General features: G+C 43.6%; 2 protein-coding genes and 1 long non-coding RNA gene across 3 annotated transcripts; 1 reads left to right on the top strand and 2 right to left on the bottom strand.

The window, feature by feature from the left end:
- Positions 1–2618: 2618 nt before the first annotated feature.
- Positions 2619–7052, bottom strand: LOC148140975 (uncharacterized). The gene has a single exon (XM_087978745.1). It carries the CDS (start codon positions 7011–7013, stop codon positions 5910–5912), a length of 1104 nt encoding a protein of 367 aa, XP_087834871.1. The 5' UTR covers positions 7014–7052; the 3' UTR covers positions 2619–5909.
- A 2835-nt stretch (positions 7053–9887) lies between these two features.
- LOC148140974 (uncharacterized) lies at positions 9888–16549 on the top strand. Its single transcript, XR_015752934.1, has 3 exons — positions 9888–10310; positions 14576–14679; positions 16415–16549. It is a non-coding gene; the product is annotated as an uncharacterized LOC148140974 (long non-coding RNA).
- Positions 12009–21867, bottom strand: LOC122541197 (uncharacterized). Its single transcript, XM_087978738.1, has 2 exons — positions 21645–21867; positions 12009–19629 (listed from the first exon to the last, which is right to left on the bottom strand). Exon 2 carries the CDS (start codon positions 19152–19154, stop codon positions 17943–17945), a length of 1212 nt encoding a protein of 403 aa, XP_087834864.1. The 5' UTR covers positions 19155–19629; positions 21645–21867; the 3' UTR covers positions 12009–17942.
- Positions 21868–23229: the final 1362 nt, after the last annotated feature.

Raw genomic sequence — 23229 nt, 5'->3', positions numbered from 1 at the left:
AAAGCCCCATCTTCACATTGATATCATCATGCTAAACAGGACAGACATTGAAAAGATCTAGCAACTCAAAACTGAGCATGCATGAGGTACTGTGGGCCATCAACAGCAACAGAATTAACTCCAATACAAACTGCAACCTCACGGCCTGGCATCTCCCCTACTCAACTGTTATCATCAAACCAGGGGATCATTCGATAGAAATTCAATGGGGTGTGCCAGGAGCAGCATCGAAAAGGGTGGTGCTGGAAAGTACAGCAGGTTAACAGCATCCAAGAAGCAGGAGAGTCAACGTTTTGGGTATACGTCTTTCACCAGGAATGGGGGCTTATGCCAAAAACATCAAATCTCCTGCTCCTCGGATGCTGCCTGACCTGCTGTGTTTTTCCAGTGCCACCCTTTTCGACTCTGACTCTCCAGCACCTTCAGTCCTCACTTAAGAGTCACAGAGTCATAGAGGTGTACAGCATGGAAACAGACCCTTCGGTCCAACTCGTCGATACCGACCAGATATCCCAACCCAATCTAGTCCCACCTGCCAGCACCTGTCCCATATCCCTCCAAACCTTCCTATTCATATACACATCTAGGTGCCTTTTAAATGTCGCAATTGTACTAGCCTCCACCACTTCCTCTGGCAGCTCATTCTATAGTACCACCCTCTGCGTGAAAAAGTTGCCCCTTCGGTCTCTTTTATATCTTTCCCCTCTCACCCTAAACCTATGCCCTCTAGTCCTGGACTCGCCCACCCCAGGGAAAAGATTTTGTCTATTTATCCTATCCATGCCCCTCATGATTTTATAAACTGCTGTAAGGTCACCTCTCAGCCTCCGACACTCCAGGGAAAACAGCCCTAGCCTATTCAATCTCTCCCTGTAGCTCAAATCCTCCAACCCTATCAACATCCCTGTAAATCTTTTCTGAACCCTTTCAAGTTTCACAATGTCTTTCCAATAGGAACTCTCCTAGTACCGGGGACAGCACCAGGGCATACCTAAAAATGATGTGTCAACCTGATAAAGCTACAAAGCAGGACAATTTGCATGCCAAATGTCATCTGTGACAGACAGAGCTAAGCGACCCAACAATCAACAGAGCAGATCTAAGCTCTGCAGTCCTGCCACATCCAGTCATGAATGGAGGTGGACAATCAAACAACCCACTGGGAGGTAAATGCTTCACAGATGTGGGCAGCATGGTGGCTCAGTGGTTAGCACTGCTGCTTCAAAGCACCAGGGACCTAGGTTCAATTCCAGCCTTGGGCAACTGTCTGTGTGGAGTTTGCACGTTCTTCCCGTGTCTACATGGGTTTCCTCCGGGTGCTCCGGTTTCCTCCCACAGTCCAAAGATGTGTAAGTTAGGTGCTACATTTTCCATAATATTGAGGAATGGTAGATTCATTAGCCTTTGGAATTGCAGGTTTACAGGGGGATGGGTCTGGGTGGGATGCTCTTTGGAGGATCGGTGTGGACCTGTTGGCCCAAATGGTCTGTTGACACACTGTAGGGAATCTATTTATATCTCCAACTTCAACGATAGAAGAGCCCAGCACATTAGTGCAAAAGACAAGAATGAAACAATTGCATCAATCTTCAGCCAGAAGTACCAAGTGGATGATCCATCTCAGCTTCCTCTAGTGGTCCCCAGCATTACAGATACCAGTCTTCAGCTAATTCAATTCACTCCACATGATATCAAGAAACGGTTGGAGATACTGGGTACTGCAAAGGCTATGAATCCCAGCATCATTCCAGCAATAGTACTGAAGACTTGCTGCACATAGAACCAAACTATTTCTTTATAGTTACAACACTGGTATCTACTCCCCAATATGAACAATTTCCCAGGTACGTGAAATTTACAAAAAAGTAAGACAAATCCAACCCAGGCAATTACTGCCCTATCTGTCTACTCTCGATCATCAGTAAAATGATGGAAGGTGTCATCAACCCTGCTATCAAGCAGCACTTGCTCAACAATAACCTGCTCTGTGACACCCAGTTTGGGTACCACCAGGGCTGCTCAGCTTCTGAACTCATTACAGCCATGGACAAAAGAGCTGAATTCCAGAGGTGAGGTGAGAGTGACAGTCCTTGATATCAAGGCTGCTTTTGACTGATTGTGGCTCCAAGGAGCCCGAACAAAACTGGAATCAGTGGGAAGCAGGGACAAACTCTCTGCTGTTTGGAGTTATATCTGGCACAGAGGAAGATGGTTGTAGTTGTCATCTTAGCTCCAGAACATCTCTGCAGGAGTTCCTCAGGCCCAACCATCTTCAGCTGCTTAATTAATGACTTTCCCTCTCTCATAAAGTCAGAAGTGGGAATCTTCTCTGATGATTGCTTAATGTTCTGCCCCATTCATGACTCCTCAGACGCTGAAGCATGTTCAAATGCAACAAGATCTGGACATTATCCAGGCTTGTGCTGATAAGTGGCAAGTAACATTTGCACCACACAAAGGCCAGACAATGAACATCTTCAATAAGAGACAATCTAACCAACAGACCTTAACATTCAATGGTGTTACTGTCACTGAACAACCCCCACCCTCCCCAGCTTCACCCCCCCAACCTCCCCACTGACTATCAGCATCCTTGAGGTTACCATTAACTAGAAACTCAACTGGACTCACCACATAGCCACAATATCTACAAGAGCAGGTTGGAGGTGAGGAATGCAGTGGTGAATAACTCATCTTATGACTCCTCAAAACCGGTCCACCATCTATAAGGCACAAGTCAGGAGTGTGATGAAATACTCCACACTTGCCTGGATGAGTGCAGCTCCAACAACACTTAAGATGCTTGACACCATCCAGGACAGAGTAACCTACTTGATTGGGACTAAACACACAAGCATCCACTTCCTCCACCACCAATGCTCAGTCGCAGCAGTGGGTACTATCTTCAAGATGCACTGCAGAAATTCACCAATAATCCTCAATCAGCACCTTCCAAACACGTAACACTTCCACCTTGAATGACAAGGACAGCAGATACATGGGAACACCATTGACTGCAAGTCCCCTTACATGCTACTCAGCATCCTGACTCAATATATTGCCATTCCTTCAGTGTTACTGGGTCAAATTCTTGGAATTAACTCCCAAATCACATCGTGGACCAACCCATAGCATGTGGACTGTGGAGGTTCAAGAATGTACCTCACCACTACCTTCAAAAGGGCAACTAGAGACAGGTAATAAATGCAGGACAACCCACTTCCTATGAGTGAATAAAAATGCAGCTGCAGTACTTTTTAAAAATCCTTTCACTTGCACTTACTCACAACTCTAAAGTCCTAAGGCATGGAAAGACTTGGTCAAGATTTGACACTATTCCAAAGGCACAGGAATCAGCCGGTCTGAACTGGACAGGGAACACAGGAATTTCCCAGTCTGGACTGGACGGGGAGCACAGGAATCTCCCAGTCTGAACTGGACAGAGAGCACAGGAATCTCCCGCTCTGAACTGGACAGGGAACACAGGAATCTCCTAGTCTGAACTGGACGGGGAGCACAGGAATCTCCTGGTCTGAACTGGACAGGGAGCACAGGAATCTCCCGATCTGAACTGGACACAGAGGACAGGGCTCGCTCGTTCTGAACTGGATAGCGAGCACAGAATCAGCTAGTTCACACTGGACAACAGTCAACTATAATTGCGTGAAAAATGGTTTTGCTCAAAATCTTTATTTCCCTAAGATGACAAGAAGTCAGATCAAGATGACAATTGAGTTTTCAAAAGAAACCATCCATTTTACAAGAAAAATAAATTGCATGCAGAATCATTTGTAAGTTATTCTGTACACATATTTCAGAAACACAGTTATCACATAAGTAAAAAGTTATATTTTTCTGGACTGTTCACATTTTCTCTGGTTCTACAAAGTATTGCACATATAATCTTTAAAGAGTGCAGGTCTCCTTAAGGTATGCATAGGAATTTCTGTTGGTTATTCATCTGATGTTTGCTGGTTCTGGAGGTGACTTTGTCTCTCTAAGGATATTGTTGTGTGATTGCTGGTGCCAAACCATTGCACTTGTTCGGAAATGGCTGACTTCCAGAACTGATGGTTATTAATTTTCTTGATCTGCCGGTACAGTCAGAGCTACCTCTTCTGCTATGATGGAGCATCTTCTCCATGTGCACAGACATGTCTGTGCTTTCACTAAATCTGGTCATTCAGTTTCAAATACAGTACACATTTAACAGTTTGCCAAGTGGACTAACTTTTATTGAGTGCATTGCATGCTTGTGGCACCTTTATCAAAATGAAATTTATCTATCTGTTGTTTTACTTGGCTGCCAGCACTCACATCACTATTTCTAGCCTAAATAGCTTTTCAATTATTGGAAAAATAGTTTGGATGGGGTGTGACATGAGTTGCTGGACTGGACAACTTGCCATTTCTTCAGTGAGTGTGTCTCTCTACTCTAAGATTGCCTTGTACAGGCTTCTGTTGGATATAACTGATTTATTCACAATCCCTTTGATAATTTTCACTTTTGCCTCAGTCTTTCCATTTGACTGGGTTGTATGGAGATGACGTGTGATGCTGAATTTCTCAAACATTCAGAAAGTGTTTGAATTCTTCACTCATGAATCAAGGTCATTCTCCCTGAACACAATGTCAGGGATGTCATGATGATTGAAGTGTGCTTTCAGACATTCTATAATCTCACTGACAGTCAGTGACATCTCTACTCGAACTCCCCGCTGACAAACAGTAGTCAACTGTGACGAGAGAATCAGTTCCAGTGGGAGTTTCATCTACGGACTGTCTGGTAAGTCACAAGTCATGAGCAGCTCTTTATCTTATTTACTTGGATGTTTATTACAAGCACTGCACTGGCTGATGTGTCCTTCATCTTATTTCTCACGTTTGGCCAGTAGACCACCACTCTTACCTCAGACTAGATTCAATTCCTTGATGGGTTGTGTAGGATGGTTCAGCATCTCTTTACTCTTCTATTTAGGTTAATGATCTTGCTCCTTTTTTACAAGATGTCACCTTGGATCATGATCTCACCTCTGCTTGTCCAATACTTCTCTTACAACAACATGCGTTCTTGATGGTTTCAGACCATCCTTTCAACACAACTTACTATAACACCTGAAGAAGTGCATCTCAGTGAAATTTGGTTGATCTGAACAAGACACCTATCTGTCAGAATTAATGTCTCTGTTGGTTTGATGAGTACCAGAGTATGACATGTCATGCTGTTGCTTCTTGTTGAATCTGGAATATTTCACACTGCGTACCAGCATCAACTTCCTTCAGAGAGAGTGCAGTGCTTGACAGCATGTCAGTGATGTACACCTACTTCCCTAGCTTGTACTTCACTTCCCAGTGATATCTCTGTACATGAAGTTATATTCTTTACAGGACACAATAACCAGAGCACAATAATCTTACACTTACACTCTATCTGTGCACAGAGTTGTTCAGTTTGTGTAAATCCTCTGGATACAAACACAGCGGGTTGTCCTCACTGCCTGGGGGTTACTCCAAGTCCTGTTTCACTGACATCACACTGCAGGGTCACTCCATTGTTACATCATAATCCCTCAGCACTGGTGATGTCATCACTAGTTGCTTCTTGTTCTGCGTCCCAGTCCCACTGAACATCCTGCACAGTGTGATTGTGTACAGGTTCACAGTCTGAGGGCAGATTGGTACAAGTGGGCCTGTATGGGATCATTAATGTTCCAGGAGGTCCGAGACTGTGTGAAGGCTTTATTACAAAACTCATCTTGGTACAATTTCTTTCTTGTGAGTATGTTAATGGATCAGGAGATATGCTGACTGTTCAAAAGACTTGTCACAAATATTGTACCTGAAGACTTTCTCCCTCTTAAATCCTGTGGTGTCCTGGGTGGCTCATCACAAATCTCAGACTTTAACAATTATTTCCTTGTGTGGATCCTCTGATGGACGAGGAAGTCCCAAGACCTTGAGAATGATTTGTTGCACACATTGCATGTGAATGGTTTCTCTCCCGTGTGAACATATTGGTGTCTGCGAAGGTTATACGACCGTGAGAATGATTTGTTGCACACCTCACACATGAACAGTTTCTCCCCTGTGTGAATACGTTGGTGCGTGCGGAGGTTCTCTGACTGTGAGAATGATTTGTCACACACCTCACATGTGAATGGCTTCACATCTGCATGAATGCCCTGGTGCTTGTGGAGGGCCGATGACACTGAAAATGCTTTGTTACACACCTCACATGTGAATGGTTTCTCCCCTGTGTGAATCCTCTGATGGAGCAGAAGTCTTGATGAGTCTGCAAACGATTTGTCACAGACCTCACACACAAATGGTTTCTCTCCTGTGTGAAGATGTTGGTGTCTACGAAGGGCGGATGAATCCGAGAATGACTTGTCACACACTTTACAAGTAAATGGTTTCTCCCGCGTGTGAATGCGTCGGTGCGTGCGGAGGTTCGATGACGATGAAAATGATTTGTCACACATCTCGCATTTGAATGGTTTTTCCCGCGTGTGAATACGTTGGTGTGCACGGAGGTTCACTGATTGTGAGAATGATTTGTTACAAACCTCACAATTGTATGGTTTCTCTCCTGTGTGAATGCGTTGGTGTCTACGGAGGTTTTCTGAGTGTGAGAACGATTTGTCACATGTGTCACATGTGAATGGTTTTTCCTGTGTGTGAATGCGTTGGTGTTTGCAGAGGGTCGAAGAATCAGAGAATGATTTGGTACACACCTCACATGTGAAGGGTTTCTCCCCTGTGTGAATATGTTGATGCATTAGGAGCTTTGATGACTGTGAGAACGATTTGTCACAAGTCTCGCACGTGAATGGTTTTTCCTCAGTGTGAACACGGCGATGATTCACCAGGCCTGATAACTTTGTAAAGTTCTGCTTACACACCTCACATTCGAACGGCTCCTTCCCAGTGTGAATCCATTGGTGTTCCCCGAGTGCTGATGTCTGCATGAAGGCTCGGTCACATATCTCACTCTTGAAGGGCTTTTCTTCCATGTTGCTGTCTTTAAGTCAATAGTTGTGTAACAGAAGCATCCTGAATGATATTAGATCCTGGGAGCCTGTATCAGTCACCTCACACACCTCTCACCTGTAGTAATGAGTTAAAAAACACACAACACCAGGTTATAGTCCAACAGGTTTATTTGGAAGTGACACAGACATCAAGTTTCTGCAGAGTGATTTTGAACTTTGTCCATCCCAGTCCAACACTGGCTCCTCCACTGTAGGAATGAGTCAGTGGTTCATGACCCTCGGTGAATGACTGAAGCTCTCACCACATTGGACTCCACTCACACTTCTTCCCAACCTCACCTTGACTGATCACCCACAGCCAAACTAAAGAAAGGTTGGTTCTGATGGAAGGCTCCACACCACTCACCAGTTTCAAATCTGATGATGTGTCAAAATTCTCCTGACCTAATCTATTTCCAGACAATGGTTTCACTGCCCAACCTTCTCTGTACTGTCTGATTTAGGTTATTCCTTGGGTTGTCAGGATCTATCTATCGTATCAATCCTTTTTGTATCTGCAAAATCCTCCATCCTCTGTGATACAATACGGTGCAATCCTTGTGTAAAACAGGAAGAGGAATCGTGACTTCCTCCATCACCCTTTCCACCCTCGGTGAACAGTTTTCTTTACCTAAACCTTCATAGGAAGACTGCATGACAGGTTAAGCCAGAATTTACTACCCTTTCTTAACAGCCTTTGAACAGTGATGAGCTGCCTTCTTGAACCATTGTAGCCATTGGGATGTCAGGACACACATAGTACTGTCTGGAAGCGAGTTCCAGGAGTTTGAATAGTGACAGTGAAGGAATCAAAGTAGAGTTCCAAGCCATGGTGGCGTGAAGTTTGGCGGTGGGTGGGTGGGGGGAATGGCAGTGGCAGTGGTGGATCTTACAGGTTTTACTGTTAAGACACCTTTTGTCCTAACCTTCCAAGTGGTGGGGATCATGGGTATGGATGGTGATGTGGATGGAATCTTAATGAGTTGCTGCAGTGCATCTTCAGGAGTGCTACCACTGTCTGACAGTTTGGAGGGAATGAACAATGCAAGTGATGGATGGAGTGGCAGTCAAGTGGGCTTTGTTGTCCTGGTGGTGCTGTTGAGCTTTCTGAGTATTGCTGGTGCTGTACACTTCCAGGCAAGAGGAGAATATTTCATCATACTCCTGATCTGTGTCTTATAGATGGTGGACAGGATCTATGGAGTCAGGAAGTGAGTTACTCACTCAGGATTCCTAGCCCCTTGCAGCCACTGTGTTTACATGGCTGATCCAGCTCAACTTCTGGTCAATATTAACCCCACAATCTGCACTTAAATACATGCAGATAACGGGTACATATATGGCAAAAAAACCTGCAAGATGCTCAGGGAAATGCAACAATAGGGTGACCAATCAGAGGACGGCTGGCCCCAGAAACAGAATGGATAGAAGGTGTGAGGAGTTGCTACTCCACTCACACGGTATCTCTCCAGCAAATTTGCCTTCTCAAGTTCTTTGTTGATCCGATCAGCTGTAAATGTGGGATAGAAGTGGTGAGTCAGTGGCATTGGGAGTGGAACAGGGTAGAGGGGTTGTTATTTCATAAATAGTAATGAACAGAATACTGAAAAAGGTAATAAGAGACCTGGGGACCAAGGTATTGACATCATTAAAATGTCATGAAGAGATACATAAAGTATAGGATAATGGAAATGGCTTGAGAAAAGGAATATTATGGGGTAGAAGTCATATTTCAGTGAGAATGCTTAGCTCAGTTGGTTGCATCATTGGTTTACAGAGCAGTGTGATGCCAACAGTGTGGGTTCAGTTCCCATCACTGGTTTGAGGCTACCATGAAGGACTCTCCTTCTCAATCTCTTCCCTTGCTTGAGATCTGGTGGCCCTCAGGTTAAATGACCACAGTCACTTCTGTCTCTCTCTAATATGAAAGCAGTCCCTACGTTCTGATAAGACTATGGCGACACAGAAACAACATATTTCAGTGACACAAAGCCCTGGTTTGATTATCACTAGACTACTGAGAACAATTCTAGATAACTCACCACACATAAGGTATTGGCCTTGGGGGGAATGCAGTACAGATTTACAGTACTGGAATGATCCCTGAGCTGCAAGGGTTACATAATGAGGAGAGCTTAAACAAATAGGGTTATATTCCTCAGTGCTTAGAAGGTTAAAAGATGATCTGATGAACGTTTTTGAAATATTAAAGTGAAGAATTCACGCCAATGGAAATAACTTATTTTTATCGGATGGGGAGTCTAGATCCAGGGTATTATCCAAAGAACACAGTCAGATCTTTTTGGAGTGAAATAAGGAACTACTGTGACACACAAAGAGTGGGAGAAGATTGGAACTCATTGCCATAATTGACAATTAATGCTAAATCTGCAACTTCTATCAAATCTGAGATGGATTTTTTTTTCACCAAAGTTTTGAAGGGAATTAGGGAAAGAGCAGAAATATGGAGGTTACAGAAACACTATGATCTTGGTAAATGGTGGGGCATACTCGAGACACGACGTGGCTGACTCCATTTTTTAAAATCAACCTTTTCAGATATGTTATTATACACCGCTAGATCATGTGGGCCTTGTACTTGGGCCTCCAGACTCAGAGGTATGGTCACAACCACTGCACCATAAGAGCTTCAACCAACTCCTATTCCATGCAATGAGGCAACATTCTCCTAGGAACTGTACAAATTACAAACCTCATGATAATAACCAACACCCAACGCACACAGAACTCAACAGCAGGAAATAAGTAAGAATCCTCAGACACTCTGCACCTCCCAGATAATGACACCTCATCTTCTTTTTTTCAGGAATGAGCCATCAACAAAACTCAAGCCTGGAAATCAGAGGGAAATGCTTCCAATAAACACACTCAATATCCAACACACAGCTCCAGTCACACAGTTCAGCACAAAGCACCGAGTAAACTGCTCTCTCAGCTGGATCTTCTCACACAGCATAAGGGACATTTCCACCCCTGACTGCCCACAGGATAGTCAGACTGCCTGAAGATTGGTGTGGATATTATGGGATACAATTTGTATAAAAGCTGCTCCTTCACTCACCATCTCCTCACTTGGTTTTCAGTCCCTATAGGAAGTGAACCAGCTCTGGAAGAGGAAGAGGAGACAATGTGCAGAGTGGGTGGGCTCTCTGATTGACGTCTCTCGCAGTCAATCCAAATATTTCTGGAGCAACATGAGTTTCCCGAAACTTGGGAAACTGACCGGGAAAATGGAGGTGACTTTGAGCAGCAGATCAGGTGGGGATTTAAACTTGTCATTGTCCCATCTGAATAAAACCTCACTTATTGCAGCTGCTGTCTCAGTTCCCCTGGTAAATGATTGACAGAGATTTCTAGTGTGGGAATAGCATCCTTCATCCTCGGAGAGTTTCAAACTAACAGTGTCAGTGGATGTGTGTTCGTAAGCAGGTCAGAAGAGGTAGAGCTGAAAATGTGTTGCTGGAAAAGCGCAGCAGGTCAGGCAGCATCCAAGGAACAGGAGAATCGACGTTTCGGGCATAAGCCCTTCTTCAGGAATGAGCTCCTGTTCCCTGGATGCTGCCTGACCTGCTGCGCTTTTCCAGCAACACATTTTCAGCTCTGATCTCCAGCATCTGCAGACCTCACTTTCTCCTCAGAAGAGGTAGACCCACAGCAACACTGATGTTGTGTAATGATGAGATCGGCACATGCACAGGAAAGGGGAGAAAGACGGGAACAGGAAGGAGGTTCACACATTCCTGGGACTTACAGGTGTTCCTGTTCCAAACTGCTAACAATGATAATCCCTCCTGCACACACACAAATTTGAAATGTATGCATCAGAAATACAACCGACCAGGTTAAAAGATCTCCAGGTACGACATGAAGTATGGCAGGAAGAAGTGCACCACAATCCTGGATTTTACATCTTGGACTTGTGGAAGGTACACACATTCTTACATAGGTCTGGAAGAATTATTGTTGTGTATTATTCAGATTCTGTTATTTTCAGTCCGGAGAATTATTTTTGTCCTTTGTTTTCAGGTCATTTTCTCATAAGCTAGTAACATTGTCACATTTGGAATATCTCAAATGATGAATGTTGTTAATAAGGTCCGACAAGGTTTCTTGCAAAAACACATTAAAGGTAACATTTGTCAGTCTCTGCGCCTGGTCTGGCACCTCTGTTTATGAGTTTGTGCATTTGACAACTTGGCAAAGAGCTGTTTTCACTCCTTTATATTGCTCCAATAACTGCTGTGTGTTTCCCCCAGTGAATTGTCTAGGTTATCATCAGTTAGTCCCAGCCCTAAAACCAGTGACAAAAATGTGACCCCATCTCGAGTACTGGCCAGAGTTTTGGTCTCCTTAATTAAAGAAAACTCAAAACTACATTAGAAGTAGGGTGGCACAGTGGCTCAGTGGTTAGCACTGCTGCCTCACAGCACCAGGGACCTGGGTTCAATTCCAGCCTTGGGTGACTGTCTGTGTGGAGTTTGCACATTCTTCCCATGTCTGCATGGGTTTCCTCCGGGTGGTCTGATTTCCTCCCACAATCCAAAGATGTGCATGTTAGGTGAATTGGCCATGCTAAATTGTCCACACTGTTCAGGGATGTGTAGGTTGGGTGCATTAGTCAGGGGTAAATATAGGGGAGGGGAATGGGTCTGGGTGGGTACTCTTTGCAGGGTCGGTGTGGACTTGTTGGGCTGAAGTGCCTGTTTCCACACTGTAGGAATTCTAATTCTAAAAGTAAATCAGAGAAGATTCATTCAACTAATTCCCACAATGGATTTCATCGGATGAAAAGTTGGGCCTGTACCCATTGGAGTTTTATTGAAATGTGTGATACTGACACTGAACTGTCCTGGGGAATGCCATGTGATGTTAGCACCCAACTAGTCAGATTCCAACATGAACCAATCCAAATAGGTCATCATCTTAAAAATTACCAAAGGGACCTCTACTAAAATATAAGCACGGAATGTTGCAGTCTTTATTTTAATAATAAAACAAAGCATAGGCTTATTAACAATAGAAATTATGATAAATAAGTAATAAATACTCTTATTCTTTTATACCATAGATTTGAGGATCTTTAGACATAATCCACAAACTACTTATAGATTGAACTGAAACAACAGCTGGGGGTCTGAATAAACACATTGCAAACCTAAGAAAACTAGTGCTTTACCTCTTCAGTCCAACCCATTTCCAAAGGAGAGATACTTTTCTATTTATTTTAATACATTGATAAACTTGAAGTGATTAAAATTCCAAGCCACCTGCTATAACTGTGGAAGACTGGAGTTATCCTTCATGCCCTGATCAATGTAGATATCAATACACTCTCACAAAAATATATCATCTGGTTAGCATCACATTTTGTAGCCACCCAATTTGCAAAAAATGGTTGCCAATGTTTCTTTCATCATAACTAACTACTCTTCAAAAGCACTTTATTAAAAGGGAGGTGCTTTCAGACAGATCAAGGTTGTGAAAATTGATATATAAAAACAAATCTTTCTTTCATCTGGAAATGATCTGCTTCCTGGGAACTAGAAATTATAAACCTATTGATAGAGAAAGGATCTCATCCCACAGGGAAATTGAGCAATATATTGCATACAAAACTCTTACTGTAGGATATTCAGCATTTTGAATAGGAACACACCAGGCTGACAGATCAGAGAGCTTTGTGTCAGCTGATAAATTAATTTATCAAATTATAAACCTGTACAGAAATTGGTAAAACCGTCCTAAATAACATGAATCAATGGAATATTCAGTGTGCATCAAATTTTAAATCAACCAAAATAACAAAGCATTTCAAAATTATTCAAGATCCTTCCCAGGTCATGAAATGAATCTTGGAAGAGTGTAAGGTGAACATATCACACCATTATTACATTGAAGTATAATGGACTGAGGGAACTCAGATCTGTAGAGACTCAACCCTACTCCCTCCCCATACTCAGGATAGCAGTCCACCCAGAAAGGAGAGTACAACATTACCCATGGTATTAGTCAAACACTCATCATCGGAAGAGGATCCCACCAATGGTTACAGAGATCCAGTGACCTTGGACCAATCAGTTTCTATTTCTAGTGAGAATGTGTATAGGGTATAAGCAGGTAGGGAAAGAGTTAAGTTCTGAGCTTTGTGAAAAAGAGTTTCAGCTGAACATGACTCAGATAAAATAGGGTGTTATGAAACAAGATGTTCAGCTGAGCATGAATCAGATCAGATAAGAACTTATAGTTAACAATGGGGTGCTGGAGGCAAGGTTAATGGGTTAACAAGGTGGAAAAGCAGTCATTATGTAGAACCATTTAACAAGATGGGATAGCGTTCAGTATGTAACATCAGTTAACAAGGTGAAAAGTATTCATTATGTGAAGCCAGTTTAAAAGGTTAAGAACATTCATTGCGTAACAGCAGCTCATCAGTCTTGAGCACGGAAAGTGAAGAAGCTAACAACAGTGAAGAGGGGTTCGGTACATTTTTTGTCAGTGGCCTTCCTATGGACATTAAACCACATGAGCTTTACCTTGTCTTTCGATCATTTAAAGGATATGAAGTTCACTGATCAAGCTAACATCACAACAGCCATTTGGTTTTGTTACATTTAATAGCAGAGTGGGAGCAGAAGCAGCAAAGAATGCTGCATTCACCTAGCCTGGTGCTGCAGCTGCTGCACTGCACACTCAGATGCGCTGGTATCCTCCATCTGAAGCATCTCTGCAAGGATAGCAGTCTCATCAGTTTTGTTAAGTATTTAATTGCTCTTATCCAAGAATTCAGATTTCTCCAAGGAGTGATGCAAGGACAGACTGAATTTTGTTTTCAGGTTGGACTTTACTAAAGGAGATTTTGGAGAATTGGCTTATTTCCACTCGACTTGGAGGGGATGGAGTGGTCATTAAGGACTGTGGATTTAAGAACTTTACTGGTGTTTTTTTTTCACATGAGAGGAATAGACTAGTAATTTTTGTTATTATAATCACTGCATGGTGTGTATTAATAACTTGCTAAATACAGGCTATTAGATTCTTATGAAAGCTGGCAATGCCATTGGTTGGTACGAAATGATAAAAGGAGGGAATGAGAATGTGTATACAGTATAAGCAGGCAGAGAAAGAGTTAAATTCTGAGTTTTGTGAAACAAGAGGTTCAGCTAAGCATGAATCAGATCAGATGAGAACTTAAGAGTTAACAATGGGGTGCTGGAGGCAAGGGTAATGGGTTAACAAGGTGGAAAAGCAGTCATTATGTAGAACCATTTAACAAGATGAGGTAGTGTTCGGTATGTAATGTCAGTTAACAAGGTTAAGAACATTCATTGTGTAACAGCAGTTGGCTTAATCTTTATTGTTGATACTCGCTGATTGTAATGGTCACCCAATTAATATGTCCATTGCCTTATCTGGATGCTCCTCCCTGTAAAATGACTATATAGTTTATTGAGAAACTGCTCTTCCACAAAAGACCGTGAACTCATGTCTCTATGCACATGAGCGATCATTCTCTCTCCCTCCAGGGCCCGGAATAAAGATGAAGGAGGTAAAACTATACTGTATCGCTGAGCATTTTGCTTCTATAGATGGTGGAAACAGGACAACACTGGAAGACCCTCTACCCCAGGTGAGTTGGATGGTGCTATCTAATTCCCAACTCCCTGCCCCTTGGCCCTCCATTAACTACATTGACAGCTACAGAAACAATCTGGTTAATCATGCAATCAGATCCACCTGCTACACCCTTGTTCCCAAACTTTCCTTTAATCCTATCCTGGTCAATCTCACTGTTTCTCAAGTTCAAGACATGAAGATTAGAGCACAACTGGTTTATTCGTCCATCACCCAATCTGGGCCACATCAAGCACCAAGGTCCTGCTTCACTCTGTTAAAATTGCTTATTACTGCAGGACCCTGTGTCAATGTGGAAGTCATGTTCCAGCTACTCTATCCAGTTCTGGGCACCATACCTCAGGGAGGATATACTGGCCTTGGAGGGAGTGCAGTATATATTCACAGAATATTCCAAGGGTTTAAAGGATTAAATTATGAGAACAAGTTGTACAGACTGAGCTTGTATTCCCTTGAATGTAGAAAATGATGGGGTAATCTAATTGAGGTGTTGAAGATGATTAATCAAGCCAATCAAGTCAAAATGAACTATTCCATCACACAGATCACCTGCTTACCCCTCTGTAATACTACCCATTTCCAACACCACATTAGTCCATCTGCTGTTGAAATCCTCATCTATGCTGTTGCTGTTTCCAGGCTAGACTACACCATTCCAATGTTCTCCGGCCCAGCACCCACCTCATCTTCCACCCTCTATAAATTTCATCTCAGCTAAAACTCAGCGCTCTCTATCCTAACTTTCACAGCTAGCACTCCTGTGCTCACTGACCTACACCTTGCAGTCCCCAATACCTCCAATTTAAAAATCTCTGGCCCCAGTACAAATTTCTCCAGGATCTCACACTCTCCCTCTCTGTCACCTCCACCCCATCTCCCTCCAAGATCACTGCTCCTCCAATTCTGTCCCATTTCCTTCAGTTGCCCATTAATGGCTGTTTCTTCAGCCATCCAGATATCCGTGCTGCTCAATTTCCACCTTAAATCGCTCTGCATCTTTCTCTCTCTCCTCTCATTTCAAACCTTTCTCAAATCTCATCTCTTTGACTAAACTTTCAATCATCCCCTCCTCCTCCTCATCAGCTGACTGTCAGTTGAAGGATGATGTCTCTATAGGGTCATTGAGTTTCTTCCAATATGGGGTCTTCATGTGGCTGGGCCATCCCATGGGAAGTGAGATCTGGAGACTAGGATTGTCTTCCTTTTCTTTCCTTCTCTCCTGTGGCTCTGCCTCATCATGAAGGTGTGACGCAGTTTGATAGACGAGTTGTCACCACTCTGAGCGATTGGTAGTAAGCTCCTCCCAGTCATTAAGATCAATGCTGCTGTTCCTCAGGGAAAGCCTCACAGTGCCTTCTGTCCTCATCTGGAATATAAGAGAGTGGCATCTGGGCAGGGCTTGATTTTCAGCCACGTGGACAGATTTCCAAGTTGATTTTGCTCATAGTTTGTTTGAATGCTTGTGGACCTGGCTTCAGGAAGGACAACAGTGAGTGTTCAATGGTCCTCTGAATGCTAATGGAATGCTACTGCTTTGCTAATTAATTTTCTCTAGTGTTGTTATGCAATACTGTTACACAGTCTGGGCTTCAGAAGGAAGGTGACAGCAACTATTCTGTACACTAGGACTTGTGTTGGCTTGTAAAGGAACTGCAGCCAATATTCCATCTTCCGTATGTGTTACATCTTCACAAGTCTTTCTTTTTTTTAAAACTCTGTACTCTTTTCAGAGCGAGCCCTCCAGAAGATGGTGGATCTCCAAACAAATGGCAGACTTTTGAGAGAAGTGGCTGCTAAGGTACAATATGATGAGTTTCACTGGAATACCACTGCAGACAGAGGTCAGAATGGGACCAAGATGGAGAATTAAAATCGCAAGTAACTGGGAGTTCGAGGTCTAAGATTGTCCAAAATTGAGTGTTCAAACCTCCACCTTATCAAAACCTGACAAATCAATACTGTAACTCAATTAATATATGCAGATCTCAATGAAGATTTTGAATTAATTGTAACTGATTTCTATTTATACAGGCACTTGAAATAAAACTGACTACCACTATTACCAGATTGGTTAATCAATGAAATTAAGTCTTAACACCCAATTCTACTAACAATTGGAGCACAATTCACAGAGCCCCATGACTGACTGAGTCAAATATTTGGTCAGATCAATGAATGCATTGATGGATTCCTGATGTAGTCATTGACATTTTGCTTGCATTTTTCTGGTAATAAATAACATGTCAGAGGTTCCTCTGGAAAATCTAAACCCAAGTCAAAATTTGAAGTAATGACTATACCACTCGCTCCATGTGGGAACTGGTTCTGACAGACAGATCATCAAATTGTTCGATCAGTGATGAACATTCATGCAGCACAATGACATCACAAGACCTGAAGTCCAAGAGGAAGAAGACTGTACTCTACAAACTGTGGGCATTGATTGGCCTCTGGTGCTCTATTTGTGTGGCCATTCAGCATGTGGAGAGCCAGACAGTGAATGTTATGAGACAATGGAGACTGTCACAGCCGAGGCACATCCTGCCCTTCCCTCTGCCTTCCCAGCTGATTCCTGGCTGATTCTTCTCCTCCTCCATAGACCAGAGAGACTGAGGGTAATTGAGGTACCTCCATTATTACCCAAGGATGGCCCCTCCCCGGATGCTTGTGCTGGATGATGAGAACTTGAAGCATTTCTAACCAGTGAGTATCTGATTGTCTTCTTGGTCATGGTGAGAGTCAGTGAGTGATTTGTACCTGACCCTCTACTGAAAGGATGATGAATTTATCCAGGAGCTTCTATTCATATTGATGTCCTCTTTTGGTGAAGTTTGCAGATCTAGACAAATGTGAAATTGACCTTGTTGAAATGATTGACCTGATGGTGGGAGTGGTTTGAGTTAGACCCAGCTGAGACAGACAGTCCCTTAGAATGTCAGCTCCCCCTGTGTGAGCATTGGATGGTAAACAACGTAGACAGATGTCAGTGTACAGTGACAGGCATCAATCCTGGCACATGTCATACTGGAAGAGTCTGTCTCTCAGGTAGGTTCACTGATGTTCCAGGAGGTGAAACAACGCTGTGAAGACTTTATCACAGAACCCACACTGATAGGGTTTCTTCTGGTATGAGTGCATTGATGGACCGGATGAAACCAGAAGAACGTGAGAACCTTGTCACACAACTCACATCTGAATAATTTCTGACCAGAATGCAGCCCCTGGGATCTCAGGAGGTTTGAAATATTCAGAGTTTTATCATAAATTTCTCACTTGAAGGGTTTCTCCCCCAGTGTGGATTCTCTGATGAATTAGGAGATTCGAGGAGGTTCTGTAAGCTTTGTCACACACCTCACAGGTGAAGGGTTTCTCTCCCGTGTGAATACGTTGATGCACGCGAAAGTGGGACGAATTTGAGAAAGTTTTCTCACATACCTCGCACGCGAATGGCTTCTCCCCTGTATGAATGCGTTGGTGTTCACGAAGAGTCGAAGTCCGTGAGAATGATTTGCCACACACCTCACAAGTGAACGGTTTCTCCCCTGTGTGAATGCGCTGGTGATTCACCAGGCCTGACGATCCTGCAAAGCCCTCGTTACATACCTCACACGTGAATGGCTTCTCCCCGGTGTGCACACGTCGATGATTTACGAGAGTTGCTGCATGTGTGAATGCTCGGTCACACATCTCACACTTAAAGCGTTTCTCCCCTGTGTGAATCCTCTGATGCCTCAGCAGATTTGAGGAGTAGCTGAAAGCCTTCATACAAACCTCGCACCTGAATGGCTTCTCTCCTGTGTGAATACGTTGATGTGCACGGAGGGTCGATGAATGTGAGAACGATTTGTCACATACCTCGCAACTGAATGGCTTCTCCCCTGCATGAATGCGCTGGTGTACACGAAAATGAGATGAGTGCAAGAAGGATTTGTCACATACCTCGCACTTGAACAGCTTCTGCCTTGTGTGAATGCGCTGGTGTACGCGGAGGGATGATAACTGCGAGAATGATTTGGTGCAAACCTCGCACATGAAAGGCCTCTCCCCTGTGTGAATGTGTCGGTGATCCACCAAGGCTGATGACTGCGCAAAGTTCTTGTCACACACCTCGCACTTGAATGGTTTCTCCCCAGTGTGAACACGTCGGTGTTTCATGAGAGTGGTTGGCCAAGTAAAGGCTTGCTCACACACCTCACACTTGAACGGCTTCTCCCCTGTGTGGGTGAATCGGTGATTCATGAGAGTCGATAACCGTGTGAAGGCCTGATCACAAACCTCACACTTGAATGGTTTCTCCCCAGTATGGATGAGCCGGTGATTCATTAGTGTTGATGAATGTGCGAAGGCTCGGTCACACACCTCACACTGGAAGGGTTTCTCCCCTGTGTGGATCCTCTGGTGCCTCAGGAGATCAGAGGATCGAGTAAAACGCACCTCACAAACCTCACACCTGAACAGCTTCTCCTCCATGTTGATGTGTTAACAGTTATAAAACCGATGCACCTTGTGTGTTGAAGGATCTTATGAGGCTGTAAAGCCCTCCTCTCACACCTCACACTCAAACAGCCTCTCCCCTGTAAGGAATTAGTCACTGGTTAATGCGGCTCAATGAATGATTGAAGCTCTCGCCACACTTGGAGCCACTCACACTTCTTCCCAGCCTCACCCTGATCGATCACCCACAGCCGAACCTTCAGAAAGGCTGGTTCTGATGGAAGGCTCCACACCACTGACCAGTTTCAGATCTGATGATGTGTCAAAGTTCCCCTGACTTGACTGATTCCTAGATGATGGCTAGACTGCTCAACCTTCTCTGTGTTGAGCAATCCTGCAAAGGGACTGGATGTCTTCCCACAGTTGTGAAGTTGTTCCTTCAGTGATGGTCAGGATCTCTCTGCAGTGTCTGTCCTCCCTGCATTCTCTGCTGTAGTACGGGGCAATCCTTCTGTAAAACAGGAAAAGGAAGTATGATTTCCTCCAACTTCCTCTCTTTTACTGAAGGGGCTGACTCCACAGTGAGTTTGCTATTCCCTATGTGGGGGGCTTTTCTTTGGTGGTGGTGGTGGGCACGGAGGGGGGGGGGGGGAGGTGTCAGATAAAGTATTTTCGTTTCCCTCACTTGACTGCTATGTATCCCTGTTTCCAGCAGGAACACTGCATAGTGGCCAGGAGCAGACAACATGGCCACATTGTTCCCACCTCCAAGAACCTCATCTTTCCAGGCATTGTGAGGACAATGGAAAAAACAGTTGGGTAGAATGTAACACTGGCTGTCAGTCCACTGTGAGCTTGACTCTTCCTGATGAAGACCTTAGAGTCTTTGCTTAATGTAAAAACATTCTGGAGAAATATTAATTCAATAAAGATTTTGAAAGTTCTCCCTTTGTTTTCCAAACTTATTTGAGGAAAACACACTGAGGAGGAAGTTCTAGAAGCTAAGGAAAATACTGTTTCAGTGTAGCTGACTGAAGGGTACCGTTTAATCTACCAATTTAGATCAATTGCACTCACTCAGATTGCACATCCCAAATTCAGTTTTCAGCCACAGCTCTGGGCAAAAATGATCAAATCCAAGCCCATGCGTTTGGGAAATAATGAAGCGTTCTGGAAAAAAATGGACTTTTCAACCAGTGGACCAAATGTTGAGATGTTCAGAGGCCAGATAGATGACCTAATGTGTACTTCAGGACCCTGTCGAAGTCCTGACTCATTGACCGGAATACCCCAGAATACATCAGAAGATGGACAATTTGCCTGCTCCCTTGAACATAAATGTCTTTGATTTTGATTCAGAGTTAGAGACTTTGGACATTTATATGGTACAGTACTTAACCAATAGTTAACCAAGAAATTTTAGGTAGAAATAAAATTTCTTAGTCCAACATCTGGACAATTCCAGAACAAACACAGCAATCACTTACACTGACCTTTGCCAACCCACACAAAATCCCAATCCACCCAACTGCCCTCGTTACCTCGCAAACATTATCCTCACCTGACATGACTGACTGACCCCTGTCACAAACCCAAGGCATCCAACCTACAGCTTCAGGTCGAGCAAATTTCAAGGAAATCTATTGCTCTCTGCCCAACTGATAAATGAGTCCTTCATCATGTTCATCATTAAAAGGGATGTAGACTAGATGTCCTTGAGGTGCAGTGAGCCATCAGCAGCAGCAGGATTGGACTCCACCACAATCTCACAGCCCAGCGCAGCCCTCATTTCATGATTATCATTAAACGAGTAAATAGACATGTCAACAGGAGTAATGGCTCTCCCTTTACTGCTGTCCCTCTAACTATTTCTTTCTCTGTCTACCTAGATTAATAGCAGGAACCAAATCCCTGCCAGTCACACTGGGAGAGCAACCACAGCCCAAGTGGTCATCTTGCAATGCTCCTTAACACATCGAGTTTGAACCCGTGTTCATCCATTCCTACCCTGCAGTGCTGAAGATCTGAGGTTATAACTATATCTTCTTTTACTGGGAGTCTGGGAAACTGCTTCACAGCAAAGGTTCAGTTGGATGGTGAAGTATAAGGGAAATTACGCTGCTATAACTGAATGCCTGGTCACAATCTGACATTTTACACAATAAACAATAATTTGCATTTATACAGGACCTTAAACACAGTTCAATGATCCATGGTAAATTGTGAGAGTGTTAACACATTTGGGATCTTGCTATTTGCACATGAACTGTCACATCTCCTACATTACAACAGTGACCACCTTCAAAAATATTTCATTAATGGTAAAGCATTTTCAAATTTCTTGTAGTCGTGAAAGCCTCGATATAAATACAACTTTTCATTTCTTATAGCAAGAGAATGGTGGGAGGTCTTGGACAAATTTGAAAAGACAGAAAATACCCAGCTCCCAACACACATAGAACTCAACACCAGGAAATTAGTAAGAATCTTCAGATTCTCTGCAATTACCAGATAATGACATCTCACCTTCTTATATTCAGGAATGAGCCATCACAAACTCAGTCTGGAAATCAGAGGGAAATGCTTCCAATAAACACACTCAATATCCAACACACAGCTCCAGTCAAACAGTTCAGCACAAAGCACCGAGTAAACAGCTCTCTCAGCTGGACCTTCTCACACAGCATAAGGGACATTTGCACCCCTGACTGCCCACAGGATAGTCAGACTGCCTGAAGATTGGTGTGGATATTATGGGATACAATTTGTATAAAAGCTGCTCCTTCACTCACCATCTCCTCACTTGGTTTTCAGTCCCTATAGGAAGTGAACCAGCTCTGGAAGAGGAAGAGGAGACAATGGGCAGAGTGGGTGGGCTCTCTGATTGACGTCTCTCACAGTCAATCCAAATATTTCTGGAGCAACAAAAACAGAAATTGCTGGAAAAGCTTATCAGGTCTGGCAGCATCTTTGGAGAGAAATCAGAGTCATCATTTCGTGTCCAGTGACCCTTGCTCAGAACTCCCGATAACAATGTAATTCAGCAAGTGATTTTACCTCAGACATTTACCCAGATTGAGGGAGGTTTCTTTCATTCACTGGAAGTGGGCTTCACTGACTGTCAGCATTTATAGAGTATTCCTAATTACTCTGGAGTAAGAGGTGATGACCTGACTTCTTGAATTGTTGGAGTCTGTATGATACCGGTGCAACCGCAGTCCTGTTCGGGAGTTCCCAGATTTTGAGCTAGTGACAGTTTAAAAAGCAGTGAGAAGTGCCAAGTATGAATGAATTGATCCTTTGGGGGCAACTTTTAGTGGTGAAATTTGTATGTATCTGCTGGCTTTGTCCTTCTAGTTGGTCAAGGTCCTTGATGAATTTCTGCAGTGCTTCTTGTACATGATGCAAACGCTGAGTGTTGGTGGTGTATGGATTTCCAAAGAAATGGGTTGCTGAGTCCTGGATGGTGTTAATGTTCATGAGTGTTGTTGGAGCTGCACTTCTCTAGGCCAGTGGGGAGTATTCGATCATACTTGCAGATGCTGAACAGGTTTTGGGGAGTCAGGAGGTGAGTTATTCCCTGCAGGATTCCTGGCCTCTGACTTGCTCTTCTTGCTACTGTATTTACATGGCTAGTCCAGTTCAGTTTCTGGTCAATGATTACCCCTGGGATGTTGATGGTGGTGGAATTCAGTGATATGAAGAGTATCAACAGACCATGGTTGGAGTTTCTCTTGCTGATCTTTGCTTGGTATTTGGGTGGCACATACGTTCCTTCATCCCCACTTCTGACCTTATGATAGAGGGACGGTCATTGATTAAGCAGCTGAAGATTATTTGGTGTAGGACACTACCCTGAGAAATTCATGCAGAGATGTCCTGGAGTTGAGGTGACTGACCTACAACAAAGAGCGATCTTTCTATGTGCCACATATGAGCCCAACCAGCCCATTAATTCAAATTTTTCTAGGGCTCCTCATCCCACACTTAGTGGGATGGTGTGGAAACAGGCCCTTCGGCCCAACAAGTCCACACCAACCCTCCGAAGAGTAACCCACCCAGTCCCATTTCCCTCTGACTAACGCACCTAACACTTTGGGCAATTTAGCAT

This window comes from Chiloscyllium plagiosum, unplaced genomic scaffold (assembly GCF_037043375.1).
Source record: "Chiloscyllium plagiosum isolate Xiang-an unplaced genomic scaffold, Cpla_swu_hap1 HiC_scaffold_35, whole genome shotgun sequence".
NCBI classification, from domain to species: domain Eukaryota; kingdom Metazoa; phylum Chordata; class Chondrichthyes; order Orectolobiformes; family Hemiscylliidae; genus Chiloscyllium; species Chiloscyllium plagiosum.
Note: the sequence above shows the minus strand (reverse complement) of the source record. Positions and strands in the feature narration are given on the sequence as shown.

What these genes read in the sequence shown, in the direction of transcription:
- LOC148140975 (XM_087978745.1), bottom strand. Translation starts at nt 7,013, where the DNA reads ATGGAAGAAAAGCCCTTCAAGAGTGAGATATGTGACCGAGCCTTCATG.
- LOC122541197 (XM_087978738.1), bottom strand. Translation starts at nt 19,154, where the DNA reads ATGGAGGAGAAGCTGTTCAGGTGTGAGGTTTGTGAGGTGCGTTTTACT.